General features: G+C 47.6%; 1 protein-coding gene across 2 annotated transcripts in view; it reads right to left on the bottom strand.

Moving 5' to 3' along the window:
* LOC147717726 (E3 ubiquitin-protein ligase TRIM39-like) overlaps window positions 1–22,325 on the bottom strand; it is a 112,668-nt gene that overhangs the window by 23,539 nt on the left and 66,804 nt on the right. Inside the window, exons 6-9 of one of the 2 annotated variants that reach the window (XM_086924507.1) lie at window positions 10,529–10,549; window positions 10,406–10,432; window positions 3,566–3,586; window positions 3,444–3,470 (exon numbers count right to left, since the gene is read on the bottom strand). In XM_086924507.1, coding sequence (XP_086780633.1) covers window positions 3,444–3,470; window positions 3,566–3,586; window positions 10,406–10,432; window positions 10,529–10,549 — 96 coding nt within the window. The remainder of the gene's footprint in view (window positions 1–3,443; window positions 3,471–3,565; window positions 3,587–10,405; window positions 10,433–10,528; window positions 10,550–22,325) is intronic. The other variant, XM_086924508.1, reaches the window with a different exon arrangement.

Raw genomic sequence — 22,325 nt, 5'->3', positions numbered from 1 at the left:
GGCATGGCTTCTTCCATCCGTTCACCAAATGTCACAAGGATTTCTTGGAAAACCAGCTTAAGCCATTGGGGACTTCCCCTTGCTTGAATATTGATTTCTCCAAGAACTCGGTTAGTTTACAATGAACAACTCTTCCCTAGGGGTTCATTCAGGACGTTCATATGCCTAACTTTACGTCAAACATGGCATTCCTAAACACCTTCAAGGTATAAATATACCTTCACTTGCTATGGCAAAGCACAGTGGTTCGGTGCAGTTTGACAACCTACTTACCCGACGCAGCTCGCTACAGCAAGTGCCGAAGGAATCAGACTCTCCAGCTGACGCACTGATCAGGAAACTGTCCTCCTCTGCTGAGAAATCCAGCTCCAGTGTTTGACTCCCCTTGCGGGGTGTTGTGAAATCGAGTCCTGAGACAGAGATACCAGACCTCCTTCATTCCAAGGTATGGAGAGGATTAGAACCTAAAGAAACCTTTGGCAATTCTTGGCAGAACTAAAACTTATGCTAAGTCACCACCTACTTCTTCCCTCGTCCTAGTCCTAGGTTAGGTACACTGGGATGGCGTATTTTAGAACCACCAGTTGAGTATTTTAGCCTATGTTATTTAAGTATGTATTTTTATATGGCTTAGAAACCATACAATGCTCTTACAGTATTATTTCATGTTACTGTTCACGCTGTTCGCATTATACTTTGCATTCTGCCTAACGATTGTAGCAGTTCACCTCTCTTGCATGAGAAAGAAGACTGTTCAATAAACCCCTTTTTAATAAACCCCTTTTTATTGAAAAAAGTTATCTATTATTTCTACATTTCTGAAGATAGTTATTCCAGTCCTAGGGAAACAAAGTTGTCATATTTATGCGGTTTTCAGAAACTAATCCCTTCTTGTGAATTCGAGAACGTTTCTAGAGACCTCCGAGCTAGCTGGCACTCGCAATTAAGTTTAGTATATTCAATAGAGACCTACTGACCTAAGTCCTACGTCATATCTATAGGATATATTATTCCAATGCTCAGTGCCTATTGGGAATATAGGAACTACACTACACCACACCAACGTCCCCCACCCCCAGCTGTTTAGTAGGGATGGATTTTCTTTGAAAGGTCAGGTTGAGATTGCATCAGTATTTCAGACTAAATGTTCTGTGGTGTAATTTCCTGTGATTTTATCATTATTATACGGATTACTATTTTTGAAAACTGAAAAAGCCTATTTCTTTTTTGCTCACATAATTTTGGTAAGTATAAACAGGGAATGGGAATACCTAGTACAGAGCTACTGCTTCGGCACAGTGTCTCCATCTGAGTTACAAGCCATCACAGGTTTTAAGCCTGGAATTGGGAAGAACATGTGGAGACTAGAATTACCAAACCCATTAACACTGTGGTTGCCACCCCAGACAAATACTAGACATATACTATGGAATTTCCTTGTTTCTTCTCTAATATTCACTAAGGACTTGTCATTTATTTTTGTATTTGCTACCTTAAGTTTGTGTTTCATACAATTACCAGATTCTGAGACGGTTTCACTTTTTTACTGGCTTTCAATTGAGCATTTTTTACTGGCATGGCTAGAATTTTTTCAGGTGTCAATGAAAACAACAGCATGGGATTTCTTTATTCAATGTACTTACTTTTCCATGTACATTTTGCAGCTATTTTCAAGTAGATGGAAATGGTGTAGAAAAGCATGTGGATTTACCAGGTGCATTTTTACAACCAAAAAAATCTGTAAAGGTGCAGGGAGGAATTACCACTCAGTACGACTAAGAGGTTGTGCGCAAATGTCATTGCCTACTACATGCTCCCTTTGTTAATGGTTTGCAGACCACCCAGCCCTGCGGCACTATCCTGAGTGGTTACACCTTTTGTATCTTCATGTTAGTTTGAAGGGGAGTGTGCAACAATGTTTGACATCCTCTCTTCCCGTTCAAGTTGTCTGGTACATACCTCCAGGTGAGACATGTCCGCTCTCTGCAACAATGTGGCTCCAAAAGAGTTTCAACAATTCACTATAACTATTTTTGACCCCCAAAGGATGTAGAAGTTCTTCTGTGTTCAGATGTAACATTTTGTGACTCCAGGGGCATGTTTGCGCCCGGCGCATTTTTAAAAGGTGCGCCAGGCGCAAACAATGCCAATGTGCCCCATTATGGTGAATGCACTGCCCACAAGGTGGCTGCGACCTTGCAGGCCGGTGTAGTCCGTGATGTCTGGGAGGGTCCATGGAACCCCCTTTACCTCCTGCAGAGGGCTGCTCTCAGGGGGCGCACTGACTGTGCGCCAACTTTCAAATGGCGCACTGACAGAGTGCCTTCTGTAGGGCTTCTCTGACTCTGCGCCCACGTCTGTAATATGGCACGGGTGTAGAGTCAAAGGAATTCCCTCATTTGCATAGGGCACATCCCTATGCAAATGAGGGAACACCCTCTGAAGGTAGCGCAGGCCTTAAACTGCACCAGCGCTATTGGTATTATAGAAGGGGACGCACAAGCAACTGCGCCCCCTTGTATAATACCAAAGTGCCCTGGGTGCGAATGCCCATTGCGCCCCCAGGGCACCTTCTGTAATACGGTCCCATGTGGTTTATTAGCCGACGCCCCGAAGGCCTTTTGGCCTTAGCAAAGAGTTATTATAAAGATTCCGAACTGGAGTCGAGAAAGTACATCCGAACCCAATGGCGGAAAAAAACAATCTGGGGATGGAGAGGATGCCCATGCGCACTGTAGTCCAGGGGAGGAGCCACCTATCTCGTGATACTTCGAAGACGCTTCCAGGACAACAATGTGCAATCATCCGGACCCAACACTAGGCGGCGATCTATGCACAGATATGAATTCAGCAGCCCACATGCCTCGAACATTATGTCTCCCTGTGACTGTGTACTCCCATGATGAGTTATGCCATCCCCAGGCAGCTGAATAACTCCAGGTAAGTCTTGCCACTTTCTTGTGGCTCTACGCCACTGCTCTTAGTCCCAACAAATCTACTAGGCCATAGTAAGCCATATAATTGCCCAAGCTATCATCGCCTCTTCCTTCCTGCACAATGATCACAGGTTGTCATCGCCCCTCCCTTTGACACAGGGACTTCAGAAGGGAAGGTGGGGGTCATTTTTAGCCAGGCCCATGCCTTTTCAGAGCAATGCTCTCGTGCTGCAAAATATACTTATATGTTCTGAAGCAAGTCAGCTCAGTTTATTAATAAGGGTGCAGCAAACACTGCTATACAGCTAGAAGTTGCCAAATGCTTGAGCTGACCTGCTTTCTCCTTCCCAGGAGGATATCTTTTTTTCATTTGGTACAGAAGCATCTGCTCATCCTATGCGGATCCTGTATGACCAGGACCCCTCATAAACATCGACTTACAGTTTTGAAAGGCCTACACGCATGAGTTAGTGTTTGGGACGGTCAGTCTGCATCAGTGTTACTCACATGCCCAGGTTTTAATGTATCTCCACTCTGAAAGTAAGAAGAAAATGAATGAATTATGACATCAAAATAAACAATGGTAAACAGATTACAAAAATCATTTTATTACTGTTTAATAAACTCACCCCTTTCTGTAGGAAAAGTTGCTGTAGTAAAAAAAAAATATATGATACATTAGTTCTCAAATCATAATAGCCAATTCCTTCTCATTTCTAATTAATTGCACCCATCCTTTTAACCCCACTCCACCCATCCCTCATACCTCATACCATCGTTCAATCCATCCCTCACATGACTCCCCTTCCCACCCCCTAGCTGACAATTGAGCAATCAGGGGTGATGTTAGAGAAGATTTCCAAGGAGAAAGATGATGAATCTCAGAATCGATTATAATTTCAAAACCTCACAGTACAGTGGGAGTTCAAAGGAATGTATGTCATTACATCGCATACTAATACCACGCGTGCCATTACAACACCGGTATTACTACGCGATGTCAATGACAACGACATGCCATTACATCGCATATTTTTACCACGAGTATGCCTTTACCACGCCTGCCATTACAACGCAAAGGCATGCATGGTAAAGCTATACTTGTGGTAAAAGTATGCAAGGTAACTTACATCCCTATCCCTATGCCTACACAACAGACTACTTCCACCCCTACACTACCCCAACCGAAAAACACTACTACACTACCCACACTACTCCCACCCCTACACTACCCTAAACCCTACTACACTACCCACACTACTCCCACCCCTACACTACCCTAAAACACTGCTATGCTACCCACAATACTCCCACCCCTACACTACCCCAACCCAAAAACACCACACTACTACACTACCCACACTACTCCCACCCCTACACTACCCTAAAACACTACTACGCTACCCACACTACTCCCACCCCTACATTACCCTAAACCCTTACACACTACTACGCTACCCACACTACTCCCACCCCTACACTACCCCAACCCAAAAACACTACCACACTACCTACACTACTCCCACCCCTACACTACCCCAACCCAAAAACACTACTACGCTACCCACGCTACTCCCACCCCTACACTACCCTTAACCCTAAAACACTCCTACGCTACCCACACTACTCCCACCCCTACATTACCCTAAACCCTAAAACTACCCCCACCCCGACACTACCCTAAACCCTAAAACACTACTACATTTATTTATTTAGTTTCTTATATCGCGCCGGAATCGACCCCACCAGGGTATCTCAGCGCTTTGCACGCCAGGATGGTAAAGAATGTACCTCTGTAGATGAGCTAGGGTCTCAGTAAGTAAACTAAGGCCAATTATTCTTCTAGGAACAGGTTTGTTTTAAGCATTTTCCTGAAGGATAGATGGTTGGTGTTTTGTCTGAGACTAAAGGGCAAGTTATTCCACAGGGTCGGCCCCACAAGGGAGAGGGCGCGGCCACCTTGTCTGGTCTTCTTAATGAGTGGGGATTTTAATAACAGTTGATTGCTTGATCGAAGGGAGCGGTCTGGTTTATAGAGTTGGAACTTTTGGGCCAGGTATTTGGGGCCATTTCCAAAAAGACATTTATGAACGGTACAACAGATTTTAAACTTGATACGTTGCCGTATCGGTAGCCAGTGGAGTTCTGTCAATAGGGGCCTGGAAGGGGTTCTTGTGGGAGCGTTCAGGATCAGTCTTGCCGCTGTATTCTGGACCACCTGTAGCCAGTTTATGGCATCCTCATTGGCTAATATCAGGAGCCTGTTACAGTAGTCTAACCGACTTATCACCAGGGCCTGTACAAGAGTCTTTCTATACATATCAGGAAAACTCGCCTTAACAGGCCAATGGTGCGGAAACATGCTCCAGCGATTACATTTGCATGCTCCTTTAAAGTTAAGTTTTGGTCTAACTTCACACCCAGGTTTTTAACAGTCAATTTTGGGGAGGGCACTGGTCCTAGGTCCAGAGGCCACCAATAGGGAGACCAGAGTATAGTAGCTTTCCCAAAGAGCATTACCTCCGTCTTCCCGACATTACATTGGAGGCAGTTGGAAGCCATCCAATTAGATACTGCCCTCAGCAAAATTTTCCCTAACAGAGTTGAGAGAGTGGAAAGGGTAGAGAAGTTGGGTGTCGTCGGTGTAGGACACCGGAGTGAATCCATACTTCCTCACAATTTCAGCAAGGGGGGCCACGTACACATTACCCACACTACTCCCATCCCTACACTACCCTAAACCCTAAAACACTACTACGCTACCCACACTACTTCCATCCCTACACTACCCTAAACCAAAAACACTACCACACTACTACACTACTACACTACCCACACTACTCCCACCCCTACACTACCCTAAACCCTAAAACACTACTACGCTACCTACACTACTCCCACCCCTACACTACTCCAACCCAAAAACACTACCATACTACTACCCTACCCACACTACTCCCACCCCTACACTGCCCTAAACCCTAATACACTACAATAAAGAAACACTACAACACTACACTAAAACCTAAATCAATACACTACCCTCCCCAATACACTACACTAAACAAACACGACAACACCACAACACACACTAAAACGTTTGCACAAACCCCTTACCTCTCTCCTCTCCAGTGTCGCCGTCAGATCCTGCTTCCTCCTTCCTGTTTGCTTCACGTCGTTGTGAGGAAACAGCCTAAGGTTCCTCACAACGACGTGGATAGCCGCCCCGCCGCCACCATTACACATTACATCGCATGCATTGTAAAAGCGCATGCGATGTAATGGTATGTGTGGTTTTACCGCACGTTGTAACATCGTATGCGTTGTAACGCATGCGATGTAAAAGCAACGCGTGGTAAAACCCGCGTTGTAATGGCTGTTCCCCGTTCAAAGGTACCTGAAGTTTCAGATACTGTCCTGAGGAATGAATACTGCTCTTTAATGATTTCCGAGTCAATAGACAGTAAGTTTATCCATCGTTAATTAACAACAGACAGGTGTGACTCCTTATATTTTCATGCTTGCAACAATTCAAAAGAATCCGATTCATGAAGGCCAATCTGTGTTTATTTAGGAAAGGCAGACGTTTAATAAGAAAAATAGGTCTTTGACTCAGCATTAGACACAGAAAAGGCTTTGATGATGCCCCTTCAAGATAGTTTCCTAGCTGATGGCCTACAGAATTGGGACCTGCACGGGAACCCAAGACTGTGGTAAACAATCTAGAGGTTCGACTAGCCCTGAAACTAATTATGAAGGAGCAGGTTTCTACCTTCATTGATGCTTGCTTCCATGCACTAGGTCTCTTGGGAAGAGTATTTCCCTTCCTCTCCTTGTCTACTCATAAAACCCTGATCCAGACACTAGCATTAAGTCGACTAGACTACTGCAATGCGTTGCTGATCTCAGCCAACGAAGCATCACTGAACAAATGTGGTTCAAAACAACGCGGCAAAGCTGGTCTCCAGTGCTCCTGCCCTCATCCCCTGTCTTCCTCTCTTGCAGAAATTGCACTGGTTGCCTGTACAGAGGCGAATCTGCTTCAAGATCTGCTGCATTGTTCATAAAGCCTTAAATGGCAAGGGCCCTAGTTATTTAGCAGAGAAATTAAATATCAGTTCTAACTTACTTTCCTGTTTCTGTCCAACTATGCAGTTTGCGAGCGCAGCGATACCCCTTGGCGGGTGGTTCATGCACTTTATATATCCTAAATGCAAATACTCACTACATTTTATGAAATTAAATGAGTGTGGTACCAAAAACAGTTTAACAATTCAAAATTTTGTAGAAAACAAAACCTTTTTCCATACATTGTCCTTATGTTGTACCTTCTAAATTTCGCTGCCACATCATTTAAGGAACATAATGAATATAATCATTTGCTTTACAGTGACTTTATGAATGTGTTTGTGGTGTCTGGATGAGAAGGATTATTAATCCCTTCCCTAAGATTTAGCCCTGATTGATACGGAGTGGGGGGAGAAAGCAGTGACTGGATTGTTCTATGCTGATTTGGGTGAATCAAAGGTGAGAACTTTGTAATTGTTCTACCTTAAGTTTATTTTCAGAAGTTCATTAAGATTATGGTTCAAATATGGATACTGACATAGCGGTACATGTTAGAATTTGTGTATCCTACACTGTTGAAGGGATTCTGATCGGGAACAGAACTAGGATTGAGACCAAAGACCAGTACAATGCAGAGTGGTCCCAGTAAATAATATTTCGACAACCAACAGAAAATATACAGAAATTGAAAAACAACTTGAAAATGACCACGTTATATGAGTGATGAAACAGTGTTATTTAATCACACTGAACAAACATTACTTTTTAGATCATTGATGTACTGGAATACCTTACAAAAGACAGAAAGTGCCCAGAAGAAAATGGGAAAGAAGATCTGGGGAAGTTTGGTGGAACAGAGTCTATGAACGGCCTTCCTTTTGACAAATTTTGTGTGTTCCATCACTGTAGAGAGAGATGAGTACGGCCGTTTACCAACACTAGATCGGTTAATAGACCGTGTGACTGGTTCCACTGACTGGCTAAGCATTCCTGAAGTGGACGCATGTGCAACCTGGCATGGATAATGATGGTGGTTCAAGACGTCATCATTCCCAACAGCTGCATAAAAACTCAAGCTGGAAGTGACTGATTGGCTTCAAACTGGAGAATTAACGCCTGCATGTTTTGAATTGTGGCTGCGTTGGGAAACGCCAGAGCCCTTTGAGTATTTAAAGTGGATCCTAAGTAGTTTTGAGTTTGGGCTGGCTGAAGATTTGATTTTAACACATTGACTGTAAACGCCAGTTGGTGAAGTAACTGAATGGTTAAGGAAGCATGCTTGCGGCATTGTTGGTACGTGCCGGCTTTGATGAACCAATCGTCCAGATATGGGAAGACATGGATGCTTCGTCTTCTCAGATGAGCAGCTACTAATGCTAGGAACTTTGTGGAGACTCTGGGGGCAGTGGTGACTCTGAATGGAAGTTCCATGAATTGGTAATGTTGATCACAAACCTGAGAAATTTGCGGTGAGCTGGGTGGATTGTAATATGAAAGAAGACGTCCTTTAAGTCTAGAGTAGACAGAAAGTCGCCCTTTTGCAAGAGAGTTAGTACTTGTTGAAGTGTTAATATGTGGAAATGGTCTGACTGTAGGGACTGTACCTCTTGTTTGAGGAGGTGTAGGTGATCCGGCAAAAGTTTGTGTGACTTTGGGGGAATGTTTAGGAGGAGTATTGATGAACTCCAGCCAGTAACCACAATGGATAATTTGTAGAACCCATTTGTCTGTTATTGACTGGCACCTTGGAAGGAAATGTGACAGTCTTCCCACAACAGGTGTTAAGTGGTTGGGGGAAACTATGGGCAAGTCACTGCTTTGTATTGACGGGGGAGGTACGTGTGCTAGAACCTCTACCTCTGCCGTTGTTCTGTCTGTAAACCCCTCTGAAGTAATTTTTAGAACCAGAGCGTTGGTTATTGCCCTCATAGGTGGATTCAGTTTCTGAGGAAGTATTTTTGGACCCACTTCTTCATCAGATTCACGTCCGAAAAAGGTCCGGAATGGCGCCTGCGTGTTGGCTCTGCATGTGGTGTCGTGGAGCCAGACGGTGGCAAAGAGTCTTTTTGGAGCAGAAAGCTCGGCACACGTCGCAGTCCTGTTCACTGTGTTCTGGTGACAAACATAGGTTGCACACTTCGTGTGAGTCAGTGCGTGGGTATTTCGTGTGGCACTGATGACAGAATTTAAAGGGAGTTCGTTCCATCGACTGCGAGTCGAACCTTGGGCTAGGCTTACCACGAGCTCTCCGAAATATGGTTTTTATCAATAAACACAATATGCAGAGAATGGAAAACCTGATTGTGAACAATACCGTCGAGGGCGAGTGTTCTACACACCGAGGGAAACCGAAGGATCGGCGTTGAACCGGAGCGCAGTAAGTAACATCCGAACCCGATGGCGGGAATAAACAATCTGAAGATGGATTCATTGGCCATGCGCACTATCATCGAAAGGAGGAGTTACCTACCTCGTGACTAGGAAGACTTCTTCGAATAAAAACAAAGTGCAAACATCCGGGCCCAACACTAGATAGCGATCTAGGCATAAGCATGTGATCTATAGCTCACATGCCTCGAACAGTATATTTTGTGTCTGAATGAAACCTCTATATTTATTTACTCTTTTTGATATAATAAGCAAACTGTGTTTGCATATAATTGGAGTTGTTTGGTCACTGGTCCATCTTCCCCAACATCTATGGAGCTTGAAATAACTGCTCTTGAAATATATAGTTACCTAGGAGTTTTTTAGTACAATTACTTGCCCTCCTAACCCTAACCGGAGCAACAAGTGAATTGACACCCCAGAACACAACACTCTTGATCCTCTAAGGGAATGTGGTAACGGGACACCCCCTTTTGCTCTCACATTCGTACTCGTCCACAATAAGACATAACAGAGACACAAATGAAGTTTGAAATGTTTATTTAAACTATCGTGCTCCAGAATGCAGTATTCGTACCACAATCAGAAAACAAATGCCTAGCAAAAATACCATCAGCATAGTCAGTAAACCATAGATTATGAAAAGCCTTGTCATATAAAACAGATTAGCCTAACCTCCCTCCCCTTCTACAGAAGTAGAATGATTATATAACAAAGATCTCTGGGATTAGTAGCAGATCCCGTACCTTAGCATACACCGCCCAGGCCTAGTTATTAGGTGATTACAATAAATGCAAGGTTGTTATGGTCCCTCCTTGTGGCTCAGAAGGACGCCTAATAAATCACACCTCTATCCTGTGACTGCATGTGATGATTCCTGGTATATCAAGTCACCCCTCTGGGTGATTCCCAAGTATGCCATGTCATAGCCCTATAACCGGCTCCCAAGTGCCAAATTACAGAAGTCAAAGTGATCAAGTATATGTTTCAGTGACTCAATCAATTTTACTTACATTCACCAGGTTTGATGTATCTGCGCACTAAAAGTAAGAAGAACATAGAGAGTATGTGAACTTAGACCAATTAATTGGTAAATTGAATAAATGAAAATGTTTGACACTATTTATTAAACTTACCCAGTTCTGCGGGAAATGTACCTGGAAAAATAAAACAAAAAACACATGGTCGGTTAGATCCCAATTTCTTAGTATATTTTCCTAGCACCTGAAATCACCCTTCTAGCCTTCCCTCTGCCCACTTTCTCACTCCTGATAACTGAGGGTGATGGTTTGTATGAGTCCACACAGGAATATGTACCCTGGAAGATGGAAGAAGTAACAATCTAACAAGGTCAAATTTACATTGACTAGCTTTGCAGTTTGAGTATGGCTTAAGTAGAGGAATGATGCAAAGGAGCTAAAGCATCAAACAGTATATGTTCCAGAAATCACAATTGTGCCTGACAATGTGGGGCTAATATTCACTTAGCCAGGGGCATTCATCCGGATTCCCTCACCCTCCCTGCTTCAACAGAATAAATACAAAGACATTTAATTTGTTCCAAACCGCAAATCTAGAGAGTGTGCTCCTCAATGGACGGCAATAGTTTTTCTGAAAAAGAAAACAGATTCACCTCAGTGTTAAATATTATATGTTATTGAAAGATGCCCATTCCTTATCAAATGATATAGAAAAAAACCTCACTGGGGTAAAAATTGAGTCTGAGACCGACTCTCTCTTGATCTAACAGAAAGTCAGTTCTATTGTGATAGTTGTAAATTTATCTGCCAGATAACTTTGGCAATTCTACTGAGGTTACAAAAAACAAACTAAGACAACCTGGCAACACAAACAAGATCCAAACGTAGATATATTTGTGAAGGATATCACCTAGTTAAACAATTCTGTTATCAAACAAAGGGCAATATTGGGCCGCAGATGAACAGCTTTGGACAACAACACATCCTTTGAGCTCCATCATGGCCCTGTATCTCAGTCTTCTATAAATTTGAATAATAGCTTCACCTCACTCTTTTGAAATCCTACATGGAAACCCCAAACGTCAGTGACCACAACCAATCTGTATTCAGCCTCAATTCCTTGTATCCTCTTAAAGGAGTCAAAGTGTGCAATGAAACCGGATGGTACAGTTCACGTCAAACTACTTACTCATAATAACTCCTTCACAGATTCAAAGAATAAGTACTTTGTGTTGCCTGAATTAACATGCCCCTCGTACATGCTCTGCTATTTGTAGGTGTCCTTTATTAGATCTTCTTTCCTGGTTTGACAACGCTCTACATTCACTCCTATCTCCTGAAACCCAGCTAGTACAATTCCAGTTTGCCTATTTTATTTTAACCAACTGACGTTAAATTATACAATTTGAAGATAAATGTGTAATCCTACTCCTATTCCTGCCAAAACAGAGCTCTAAACTGCATATTAGGGGAGTTCTGGGTGTGGTGAGTAACCAAACAATATTTTCTCTGGTACTCTTTTGATCAGAACTGAAAAAACAACTTTACGCAATGTACTGAAGTCAGCCATCATAAAGGCAATAATAGACTGGCTTCTTTCACTGGTACCACCAGTCAATTTGATTGATTGCGCCACCATAGTCTATTGGACTGATAAATCACAAAGCCAATTCACAATCAAATGCTTCTAAGTTAAAGGTCTGTTGGCAAAATTCTGCTGTTTGCCTTGTGCATCCCAGTGTTTTGCCTCACTCATGGACTGATAGCCATCTGTGCAGCGGGGTCTGTAGCGCAGGGTCAGCTTGCAGTACAAGCAGTCAGCCACCGGACAAATATAATCTACTATTCGAAAGAGGCCCACAAAGTGTGATGAAATTGCCTTCTGGATTGCGTGTAAGACCAGCCAGTTGAAAGTGGTTTACTCGCACACAACACTGCAAGACAAAACATAGAATACCGACTATGTTTCTTTCCCTTGGAATGGTGCCAAACGAAGAAGAGTGCAACACTTGGGGAAGTATATTTGCATGCATTTACACCAACATGTATGGCACACCAGCACCAATTCAGGACTTAGGAATGAAAGTAATGGGAAATGTCTCTACTGTTCATTCAATCATCTAGGTAACATTCCTGGAGAAGCGTCAGCTCTGGCTATATGTCTTGCAGCAGTTCTTGTTCAAGAACGTGATTGGGAATTGCAAAAATAACATCTGAGGTTTATACTTCTGTAGGCCATAATACTTTAGGTACATGAGCCATAAAACTACATTTTAGACCTTAGAACAAGATTCAGAGTTGACTAAGAAAAAAACTGTAACTGAATATAAAAAGGAAGGATCGGGAAAAGACCGACTGTGTCTGCAGTAACAATTTGGTCATTCAGCTTGTCCCCTCAGCAATTTGTCCAGTGTGGTGCCCCTCCCAAATTTAGGCACCTTTTTATGATGTAGGGCCTGATTTATATCTTGACGGTATCTATATACTGCCAAGATAATGGTCATGCCCCCTATTTAGATGTGAACGGACCATAGGTTTAATAATAGCAGAGACTACTCCGTCTCCGCTGTGATTAAACCACTCCTTTGGCCTGTGAATTAAGGGCCATCAGAGGCAGACTTCTAATTCAGCACACCCGATTTAGATGGGAAGTCAGTTTTAACTGCCCCTCGCTGCCAGGAGAACCAGAGGCAGTGAAAATTGTATTAATTCTCCTCTCGCCATGAAAAAAGACTCCCGAGGGGGGCATTAAAAAAAAAAAGAATTCAGTTTGGTTGGGTCAATGCTTTAAGAAATGACTGCCTGCTTGGTGGGCATTTCTCAATTTGGCGGGAGGCACATCCATCAAGGTGACAGAAGTACGAGTTACTTACCTTTGGTAATGATGTATCTGGTAGAACTGTTTTTCTATCCACAGATTCCTTAACTTAGAATATCCCTACGCGTCAGACTGGCTCTGGAAAACTTTCTGCAGCAGCACCTCTTCGCGCTGACGTCAGTTTGTCAGAGAAACTTTTTCGTGCCACAACGCAGTGCCACCACCAAAAAATGTGAGAATATTGGAACAGTGTGCGAAATAGGAGAAAAATAGAACCATAAAGAACAGTGCCAGGCAGTGCATCTTGAAAACTAGTAAAAGGAAAAAGCAGACCCCTGCTCTGAGAAGCAACCCCACAATAGTGAGGGCCAAACAAACTGTGGAGGTAGATGAAGATGTGAAAAAACAGCATGGCAGACAACAGAAAGACGGCACCTTGAATGTATAACCATGAAGGACAACAAGTCCGGAACATAGGAGCAAGGACAGTTCACCACAAGACGTCACCAGAAAGAGATGTCGTAACCCCAACAAGAGACCGATAGAATGTGGCAGAGTCAAAAGACTTGAACCAATTGGTCGCTGGGGTAGTAAGAGACCTAAAGGCGACGGAGAAGGGGAGAGTGGGGGTGGGAAAAAACATGAATAGATCCCACACTATACAATACAGGTACAGGGTTGGAAGGGACACATAACATATGAGCATACCGCCAAATCACGAGAATGGGTGGAGTAGAGCAATGAAAACAAAATGAACATTCTGTGTTGGAGGGAAGTGAAAATGTCATGCTCAAGAAGGGTGAAGCAACCCGGAGGGAGGCGAGTATATAAAACCCAACCTGAAAAGGTCCTCGCAGAACGGGGAGGACGGGCAGGCTTTGAGGAATCTACGGCTAGACTGAGTCTCTACCAGATACATCGTTACCGAAGTTAAGTAACTCGTTCATCTGAAAGAGACATCTAGCCGCAGATTCCTTAACTTAGAATAGATACCAAAGCCATACCCATAGAGGAGGCGGGTCTACAACTGAACCCCATCAAGTTCCCGAGGGAACGTTGCCGTCAACAAGGTGACGAAACATGATAGAGACCACAAGCAAGCGCAGCCACACCAGACCATGAAGGTCAGAAAAGAGAGGAAAACATTGGGAGGCAAAGGCACCACAAGCCGTCCAAGAACAGCATGAAATCCCCCAGATGTATACCGGGTGAGAGAAAGAAAACATATAATAGATATGTTGGTGTGAAAAGAACATGTGATGACTTCGAAAGAAGTGGAACTGAACCCTAAGGTCTGATGGATCCACAGGTTCCGGCATGCCGACCGCAAGTAAAACCCAGAGAGATGGCAACTGGTATGACAGAGTCAACGCATACCGGTTTAGTATGCATGACAGTGGAAAGAAGCACTGTTGAAACCTGCACCAGTGAAAATACATGGGACAGCATTGGCAGGATGCCAAACCATGGCTAGTAAGTGCCGGTAGTACCAGAAATAGAAGACACGCCAGTACATAGTCGGTCTGTGACAAGACATTTGAAAAGGCCGATGGCAACCAGCACAAGCGCCCAAAACAGGACTACAGTAAGAATGATAGTCAACTGGAAGATACATAAGCACAACGTGTGGATGCTAGAACCACGAGAAGTAGAGAAAAGACCCTCCTGTAGGGTAGCGTGAGCAGCCTAGATGCGACAGACACAATAGAAAGAAGGTAACCGGCAAAAAGGGGCACCAGGCAAGCTGGACACCCACATAAGACCTCATAGTATGAGCATACCGGTTCAAGGACCACGGACACCGCATGAAGGAACGTTGCCTGCACGATACTGCTGTGTAAGTGCACTGAGCAGATATACAGCAAGAAGAAATACGCTAAAAAATTAGTTGTAACAGAAAAAAAAAGACTAGGCCACGCGGTAAGTACCAACAGTTATGTGGAAGCAGAACTGGACAGGACAATGTCCAGGCCCGTAAGCGACATCAGCCCCTTGCCCGGGAAGAGCAACGGTCCCCCACAAGACAGATGAGGAGATGAAGCCAGACACAATAGTGGAAATAGTCAGGACCAAACTAATGGTCCAGGTACCCAAGGAGCGAGTATCCTGAAGAGAACACTCCCTAGAGGGTGTTACAGTATGAACCCAAAACAGAAGTGTGGAAAACACCTGTGCGGAAGCAGCAGGGAATGTGGAAAAACTCCAGTTGGAAAAGTGCCCAGAAAACGAGGGCATACGACAATGTACAGCAAAAACGGACATGGCAAAGGCGCTACCTCCAAAGACAAGCCCAGTAAGGGCGGACTATAGAAACAACAACAACATAAACACCCTATTATAGCAGACATACCAGGGTGCACTCCATGTTTGTGCCAACACTAATAAGCGTGCCGCACAGCGGCTTTTCCCGGGTGCAAAACAATGACAGGGTGTCAGCCGTGAAAGAACTGTGCTTGAGCTGAACAGAACAAGGGCCCCAAGAGACAGTGGCCAACAAAAGAAAAGCAGCCATCATGGACAAGAAGATCACTGCGATGCTGAAAAAAGACCCCGTCAAGGCAGGCAAGGCAGAGGCTGCATGGTAAGGAACCCATACCGATGCTCAGAAGTACTACAGACAAATGGAGCCAACTGAAACCGAAAGTGCAATAGAGCGATAGTAACGTTAGGATCGCAGAACAGCAGAAAAAGAGGACCGCCTGACCCACAGAAGGATGTCTGTAAGGAAGACTCCATAGGAGAGAACCAAGGTTAAGGCAACTACCAAATAGCCAGCAAAAACCCCACATAGGGTACGTTTTAACCCCTGTGAGGCGAGTTCTCTTAGGCAAACCACACATTCAGAGGACTGAAAGGAAGACAGAACCAGCCGTCCGGCTGCATTGAACAAATACTAAGATAGCGGAACAACCTCCTACACTATCCGGGTACTATGCAAAGAACCAGGGACATTTTTTAAACCAAACCAACAAGGCAACATCACCTATGCAGAGGAAAAGATACTATAAGGTAGAAGTCGAGAGTTACGGTAGTCCAGACATGGAGGTGGGAGACCGCTGAATCTGTGTGGCTGTCAAAAAAGGTCCCCGCCATTGAATGGTAGACCTCCAAGAGCATCCCGAACACTGTCTGGGATACGACTGTCGTGCAGCCATGCATGGCGGCGCAAAGCCACAGACCGAGCAAGAGCCCTACCCACAGAGTCAGTTGCACCAAGCTAAGATTGAAAGGAAAATTGCGCCATTTCTCTGCCATCAAGAAGAAGGCACTGTAATTCTGCCCGTGGCCGTTCTGGAACAGAAGGAAGAAGGATCTCTACTAAGTCCCAAAGGGCAAAGGAAGCGCGTGTGAACACTCAAGACGTATTTAATGCGCGGGTGCTCGCACTGGCAGAGGCAAAAAGCTGGCGACCACACGTGTCCAACCACCTAGACTCCCTGTTGGTAGGCAACAATGGCAAAGCGGAGGAGGGCTGCAAGTCAAAAGCCGCCAGAACAACCTGACCCTGAGCTCTAGGGTGAAGGGATAGGCAGAGTGGATCATCTGGGGCAGGTCAGTGTCGGCGTGCAATGGCACGATCAACAGGGTCAACAGAGGAGGGCCATGCCCATGTGCCAAGCAGTATGTCAAATAAAGATCCCCCAACGATTAGCAAAGGCTCCACCTCAATAGGCTCCATGAGGAGAAGATCCAGTAAAGTATCAGAAGGCAGGGAAACCACAGGTGGTTGAAATTGGAGAATAGCTGCTGCCCTGTGAATAGCCTGTGCGTAGGCAGCACTAGCCTCAGTTGCCATTCTGGGTGGCGACAATAAACCGTCAGTAAAAGACGGTTTGAGACTAACCCGTCCACTAAACAGTAGAATTGGAGGAGCCGGAGGCGGATCTTAAGGCCACATAACACTAGATACCTGCACCATGGGGCACTGAAACAACCCCTGACCCGGGGAGACCAGAGGAACATCAACCTCTTGCAAAAGAGGTGGTGTAGGCACCGGCAAGGGCGTCGACCAACACCGTGTGGGAGTTGTATCGACATCCGAGGAGTCCAGAGTAACGTTAACCTCATGCAAAAGAGGAAGCGTAGAGGCCGGCACCGGTGCCTAACGATGCAGAGTTGGAGTCGTATCAACGTCGACGACCTCCAGAGGGGACTCGGCCTAGACGCCGTCCGACAGCGATTCCACTGCAATATGCGGGGAGGAAAGACGTCGACAGGGCGTCGGGCCTGGCGCCGCCTCAGACGTCAGCGCAGGAAGCTGCGTAGGGCTATGCAGTGACTGAACGGGTGGGCTGGATGGGCGGCTGGGATGGCCCTGTGGGCCTTGTCCAGTCGGTGTCATATCGACTCCGGAACCAGTCGACACACACAGACGGCACCGAGGACGAATTCCCCGGCGAGGACCTGACATGAGTGCCTTCCACTTCTGTGGGACCCGAAGCCGCACCAGTGAGAGGGGTTGACCCAAAGAGAGAGTGGAGTGCCTTTGAATAACTCTCCATTTTGGCCCGCGTGGCTCCAACACCCGGGAAGAGAGGGTATGGAGGAGATGACTGCCAGATTCCCGTGCCTGGCAAGGAGCGAGAGGAACGGGCCCCAGCGTCACGCATATGGGAGGAAGACCTCCGCGACTTATGCTTGTGCTTACCCACCTCTGAACTACGTCCCCTGGAACGACCTCGGAAATGGGCCCGATCCAGAGAGGGAGAACGGCGGCGCGGAGGTGCCGGGCCAGACAGCCGTGCGGCCAGCAATTTCATACGACACTCCCTCAAGGACTTGGCTTTCATTTGTCGACAGGCGTTGCACTCTTTGGAGTCGTGGTGCACTCCCAGGCACCACATACAGATGGCGTGCTGGTCTGTGACAAACATCTGCTACGCACAGGTCTCACACGCCTTAAAGCCCGAAGGCATCGCACACTGTTCCATGACGCCAAAGGAGTCGAGAAGGCCCGAAAAACAGGTCAAGGAACTGCTGGTTTTCTAGGATCCGCGTTGGGACGTGGAAAAGAAGAAAACTAACGTCAGCACGCCGGGAGGGGCATATATGGCTCCGCTGACGTCACGTCCGTGCACGACGTCAGGGCGGAGCCGTGCGGCACTGCCCCCGGCATGCAGAGGTGCTGCTGAGGAAAGTTTTCCAGATCCAGTCTGACGCCTGGGGATATTCTAAGTTATGGAATCTGCGGCTAGATAACTCGATCAATATGTACTTTGTATGCAGGATGGGTGTTCCCCCTCATCAAAGCCTCATAGAAGTGGCGCATTGAAATCTATAACATTTCAGTGTGCCGCTTCTAGGACGCCACTGTGTCAAATCCTTACGCCTGCCTTATAGCAGGCATAAGGGTGACGCAGTGCAATACTCATAGCCCTCGCTGGAGTTGCGTCACACTTCAGACACAAATCCAGCATTGCGTCAGTTTTGCAATGACAGATACATCAGTAAAGAAGAAGCATTGAAAAGAACCATGCGCCCTCTCCCTTTAGGGGTGGACGAAGTTACCTCTGCATACACAAAATGGAAAGATGTAGCATGTAATAAATTAGCCTCGGAAAAAAGTGGGCCCCTAAATGGGCCAAACCAACAGCCTCCTGGTATATAGAAGAACTATATACCTGTTCTCAGGCCGGATCGTCCCCCTGCCGCCACTCAGCTCAACCTGCCCGCAGTCTCGCAGCAGCCCTTCCAGCGTGAGTTCGCGGCCACCTGAGACCGCTACTCCTGCCCAGATTTGCTAAGTTTTGTAAGTCTGCCTCAACCTGTTGTGTACTTTGTTTATTTCTTCCTCTCTTTTCACGGTTTTTTGCCAGTTCGCCGCCCCCCCACCCCCATTTAGCCTTCTTGCCTCCTGCGGCCACGCCCCCTCGCCGCCCCGCCCCCACCTCCCAGCTGCTCCTCCCTCCCTCCCTCTCCACTTCTTAAGCTGTCCTCTGACGGGATACAGAGGTGACTCCTGACCTGTTCTCAGGCCGGATCGTCCCCCTGCCGCCACTCCGCTCACCTGCCCGCAGTCTTGCAGCAGCCCTTCCAGTGCGAGTTCGCGGCCACCTGAGACCGCTACTCCTGCCCAGATTTGCCAAGTATTGTAAGTCTGCCTGATTTTGTCTGCCGGTGCCTGTTGTGTACTTTTTTTTTATTTCTGCCTCTCTTTTCCCGGATTTCGCCAGTTCGCTGCCCCTCCCACCCCCTTTTGCCTTCTTGTCCCCTGGTTCTTCCCCACCGCTGCCTCCTGCGGCCACGCCCCCTCGCCACCTGCCTCCCAGCTGCTCCTCCCTCCCTCCCTCTCCACCTTAAATGGCGACCGCCGCCCGGACGCGCCGATAGCGCACCGAAGGCACGCCAAAGGCAAGCCCGCCTGCGCCCGTCCGCGCCTGGACCGCGCCCAGCGCCAGAACCCCTGGACCCTGCGCACGCCACCAGACTCCGATACGACGCTAACACACTCCACACTTTCAACAAGAGGCCGAGACCACCGCTGCTTCCATGCCGCCCCGAAACGCACCTACAGACCCTTCTCCTGCCACACCTGCAACTTCACCTGCGACAGAACAACCAAGCCCCCAAGGACTGAACCCAAACACCTGCAATGCATACTCCTCAACACTCGCTCCGCACGCAAACACGCCATCGAGCTCTGGGACCTGATCGACTCCTCCGCCCCAGACGTCGCCTTCCTGACCGAGACCTGGTGGAACGACTCCTCGGCACTGGACATCGCCATAGCCATCCCGGACGGCTACAAGATCTCCCGCAAAGACAGCACCAACGGAATCGGAGGAGGAATAGCCATCGTCCACAAGTCCACCCTCCAGGTCCACACCCTCACAGACCACGGGCCCTGTTCAGCGACTCCATCGCCGACCTCGCCAGCACCCACGCACTCGACTCCACAGACTACATCCTCCTCGGTGACCTGAACCTCCACCTCGAGAAGAACAACGACGCTAACTCTGCCACCCGGATCGACAACCTCGCCAACCTCGGGCTCAAACAGCTAGCCACTGAACCCACCCATGCCGCGGGCCACAGGATCGACCCAGTCATCTCCACAAGCACCCACATCTCCTTCCACAACACCACCGAACTCCACTGGACCGACCACCGCTGCGTCCACTTCACCTTCAAGAAACCAACCACGCACCACCGCACCCAACAGCTGCCCAGCCGCTGCTGGAGCAAAGTCACCGAGGCCCAACTGACCCCCACCCTCGCCCAGAACCCACCCACCGACCCCACCGACCCAGACACCGCCCCCACCAACCTCAGACAGAGGATCAACGACTGCCCCAACACTCTCGCCCCGCTGAAGAAACCCTCCATCAACCACCCCAGCAAGAAACCCGCCTGGTTCACCGAAGAACTCCAAACCTCCAAACGGACATGCCGGAAGCTGGAGAGGAAATGGCTCCACGACCGCACACCAGACAGCTACGCAGCCCACAAGGACGCCATCCACAGACACCACCACCTCATCAGAACAGCCAAGAGATCCTCCTTCAAAGCATGCCTGGATAACAATGCACACAACAGCAAAGAGCTCTTCAACATAGTGAAGGAACTCCCCAACTCCAGCACCAACACCAATGACATCCCGCCCTCGCAAGATCTGTGTGACTCACTGGCCACCTTCTTCTATCGGAAGATCTCTGACTTCCACGACAGTCTCAACACATCATCCGCTCAGACCACGACAGACCCACCCTGATCACCACCCGCACCAACCAGCTGAACTCCTGGGCCCACGTCAACGACGACGAAACACGCAAGGTCATGAACTCCATCCACTCAGGATCTCCATCTGACCCCTGCCCGCACCATGTTTTCAACAAAGCAGACGCAACCTCACCCCAACTACACAAGGACATCAACATCTCCTTCGACACAGCCACATTCCCGGAAAGCTGGAAGCACGCCGAAATAAACGCCCTCCTCAAGAAACCCAAGGCAGACCGCAAGGACCTCAAGATCAAGAACTTCCGGCCCATCTCCCTGCTCCCTTTTCCAGCGAAGGTCATCGAGAAAATCGCCAACACATAGCTGACCCGCCACCTCGAGGACAACAACATCTTAGACCCATCCCAGTCCGGATTCAGAAGAAACCACAGCACAGAGACAGCCCTCATAGCCGCCACAGACGACATCAGGCGCCAACTTGACAACAGCGAAACTTCAGCCCTCATCCTCCTGGACTTATCAGCCGCCTTCGACACGGTCTGCCACAGCACACTAAGAACACGCCTCCAAGAAGCCGGAATCCAGAAGAAGGCCTTGGACTGGACCACATCCTTCCTCTCCGGCAGAACCCAGAGAGTCCGCCTCCCACCCTTTCGATCTGAAGCCACTGATGTCACCTGCGGCGTACCCCAGGGCTCATCCCTCAGCCCGACCCTGTTTAATGTCTACATGGCCCCCCCTCGCACAAGTGGCCCACCAGCACGACCTTAACATCATCTACGCCGACGACACGCAACTCATACTCTCCCTCACCAAGGACCCGCACACTGCCAAAACCAACCTCCACAAGGGAATGGAGGCCGTCGCCGAGTGGATGAGGAGAAGCCGCCTGAAACTGAACTCGGTAAAGACGCAAGTCCTCATGCTCGGCCCCACCCCCTCCACCTGGGACGACTCCTGGTGGGCAACCTCACTGGGAACAGCACCGACACCCACGGACTACGCACGCAACCTAGGATTCATCCTCGACCCCTCCCTCTCCATGTCGAAGCAGGTCAACGCCATCTCCTCCTCCTGCTACAACACCCTATGCATGCTCCGCAGGATCTACAAGTGAATCCCGACCAAAACCAGAAGAACAGTGACCCAAGCCCTCGTTAGCAGCAGGCTGGACTACGGCAACACACTCTACGCAGGAATCCCGACCAAAAACCTACAACGGCTGCAACGCATCCAGAACGCCTCCTCGACGCAGCCACATCACCTCCCACCTAAGAGACCTGCACTGGCTCCCCATCAACAAGAGGACCACCTTCAAGCTCCTCACCCACGCACACAAAGCACTCCACAACACCGGACCAGCCTACCTGAACAACAGACTCAACTTCTACACCCCCGCCCGCCAGCTCCCCTCCGCTAGCCTCTCCCTCGCCACCGTCCCGCACATCCAACAAA

This window comes from Lissotriton vulgaris, chromosome 5 (genome assembly GCF_964263255.1).
Source record: "Lissotriton vulgaris chromosome 5, aLisVul1.2, whole genome shotgun sequence".
NCBI classification, from domain to species: Eukaryota; Metazoa; Chordata; class Amphibia; order Caudata; family Salamandridae; genus Lissotriton; species Lissotriton vulgaris.
The sequence above is the reverse complement of the archived record's forward strand: the minus strand, read 5'-3'. Positions and strand labels throughout refer to the sequence as shown.